The sequence below is a fragment of the Cynara cardunculus genome (assembly GCF_001531365.2).
Source record: "Cynara cardunculus var. scolymus isolate 2C chromosome LG 1, CcrdV1, whole genome shotgun sequence".
NCBI classification, from domain to species: Eukaryota; Viridiplantae; Streptophyta; class Magnoliopsida; order Asterales; family Asteraceae; genus Cynara; species Cynara cardunculus.
The window spans coordinates 34,455,260-34,457,650 of NC_037528.1; the positions used below are offsets into that span (position 1 = coordinate 34,455,260).

Here is a 2,391-nt window from a genome sequence, read left to right on the forward strand (position 1 = left end):
CAACTCGATACATGACATATTCATCATGAATATAAACATATATTCATCGTGAATATGTGATTCATGATGAATAATACTTTCATATTGTTAACCATGTAAATGTTATTCATAATTAATATTCATCTTAAAGGACACGTGAGACCGATATTAGGTTACTAATCAATTTTAAAATTCCTAACGGAACTTTTCTTTCTATATATAATGCGTGTATTAAGTTATAGATGGGAAAGTTAAGGATCTTATTAAGGTAGATTGTTCTTCCACCAACTAGAGTTACAGTTGGATAAGGGAATTGAAGAAACAAAGAGGGAATAGTTGAAATCAGAAAACAAAAATAAAAACTAAAAATAGAGCCATGGAGATCTCGTAGCCAGCTTAATTAGTTTCTATGGCCCCTTCTAGTTGACTTGCAGCTGATTCATCTAATAGCCATCTCTCAAAGAAAGTCAATGGAGGATTGTTAAAGCTTTCTTGTTTCTGAAGCTTCCTCTCATGCAAATTACATGCAGCCTTCTCATCGTACCCATACCCATCCCTCATCTTCTCCCAGCATCCATTATCGAACGAAAGAACAGATTCGAATTCGAAGTCATCACTCTCCACAACACCATTGATGAGGCATTCTTTGCCACTGGTTTCTTGATTACCAAGTTTCGTCATCTGTGAAGCTGTTGTTGATGATGATGATGAAGATCTCATCCATCCATCTAACAGTCTTGAGATGTTCTGCGTGCTCGACGCATAGATATTGGAAAACTGGTGAGGGTTTTTGGTGCTGGTGATCTTCGTGTTCGGGTGGGTTTTGCCTGTGGATATCAATACAGGAGGGTATGTAGTTGAATCGGATGGAGTTATTTGCGAATCAAAGGCGGTTTGCAACTTCTTGACCTTCTTTTTCAAGTGGGTGTTCCAGTAATTCTTGATATCGTTATCTGTTCTTTGTGGAAGATAAGAAGCTATCGCTGCCCATCTGCGCGTTTCAATTTGCCATACAGCTTCAATAATTTAATAAACAACGTACGTCGTAATGAAGTTTTGAATCTACATCCATTTCGTTAATCATACCACAACAAAAATTGATTTTATAAGACGCATAAATATTTCTTTATAGAGTGTGTTATAAGACTTAAGTTTATAGCATCAAAGAATAAAGTCTCGTGTCTAAAAGTATTACAATAAGATTATACGATGTTTTTTGGCGTCGTAACAAGTTCTTTTAGGACTTTTTAAAATAATCAAAAAAATTGTTACGACACCAAAAACAAATCCTATAAATCTATCGTAACACATCTAGATGTTGTTATATTCCTTAGTCCTATAAACTTAAGTCCTATAAGACAATCTATTAAGACACTTAAAATATTAATTGTAGGGAGTCGTTGTAAACTCAATTTCATCATAGTGCAATTCGACTAATCCCGTTAACAAAATTGATACGAGTAAACTTACTTGTTACCCAATAATGCTTGGAGATGAACTATCATCCCTTCTTCATGTGGAGTGAAGTTGCCCCTTTTGATACCAGGCCTTAGATAATTCGTCCATCTCAGTCTGCAACTCTTGCTGCATCTTAACAAACCTTAAATACATTCATGATTCAAAACCCAACAAACTTTGATCAGTTCCAACACATTATCATCATCAACATCATCATCATTTGCCACGTGATGTAAGATCGAGCGATTGGTACATCTTTCAAACTATTTAAACACATCAAAGAAAACCAACAAACCGAGTTTCTTGAACCAGTAAGTTATGAATCCATGTTCGAAAAACCCAAGTTTATTGGTTTACGAATCTGAGATTCAGATCGTATCGTAAAACGGGTTGATTTCGATGATCTTAGAGGGTTTTCATCTTTTGGAAAACAACCATGAAATTAAGTTGCATGCATGGATGTGCAGAAATTAAGGAAAAAGGTTTGATTTGATTTGATTTGGATATTACCAGTGTTTGTAGGCACTGATCTCCAGTTTCCAGGACCATGTTCTTGGATGTAAGACACCAAAATGATGTCTTCTTCAGGGGTCCATGGGCCTTTCTTGATGCCAACCTTATCACAGCATGGTGGCCTTCCCATACTTGCAAATGCAAATTTCCCCCCTTCAAAGACTCACTTTCTCTTTTTGATATATTTATATATATATACACACTTCTACACAAACAATCTCTTGGTATATTCTACTTACACCCCTATTGTTTCTGGGTATTTACACTTTTGACCTCAAACCCTTATTTTTCTCCGATACTAGTACTTCCGGTCATGTTCACCCCCAATCACGGCCGCGTGTAGCATCGACTCGCTCGAATAATGTAGGTTTTATCAACTTTCTAGCGATCATGTATGGTTGGAAGACTTGGGTTTATTTATTAGCAGCTTAATGAGATTAA

The 2,391-nt window shown here is 36.1% G+C and overlaps 1 protein-coding gene across 1 annotated transcript; it reads right to left on the reverse strand.

The window, feature by feature from the left end:
- Nucleotides 1-218: 218 nt before the first annotated feature.
- Nucleotides 219-2,109, reverse strand: LOC112517409 (myb-related protein 306-like). The gene is made up of 3 exons (XM_025124840.1): nt 1,948-2,109; nt 1,450-1,579; nt 219-970 (listed from the first exon to the last, which is right to left on the reverse strand). The coding sequence occupies exons 1-3, from the start codon at nt 2,078-2,080 to the stop codon at nt 376-378; spliced, it is 858 nt and encodes a 285-aa protein (XP_024980608.1). The 5' UTR covers nt 2,081-2,109; the 3' UTR covers nt 219-375.
- Between the last annotated feature and the right edge of the window lie 282 nt (nt 2,110-2,391).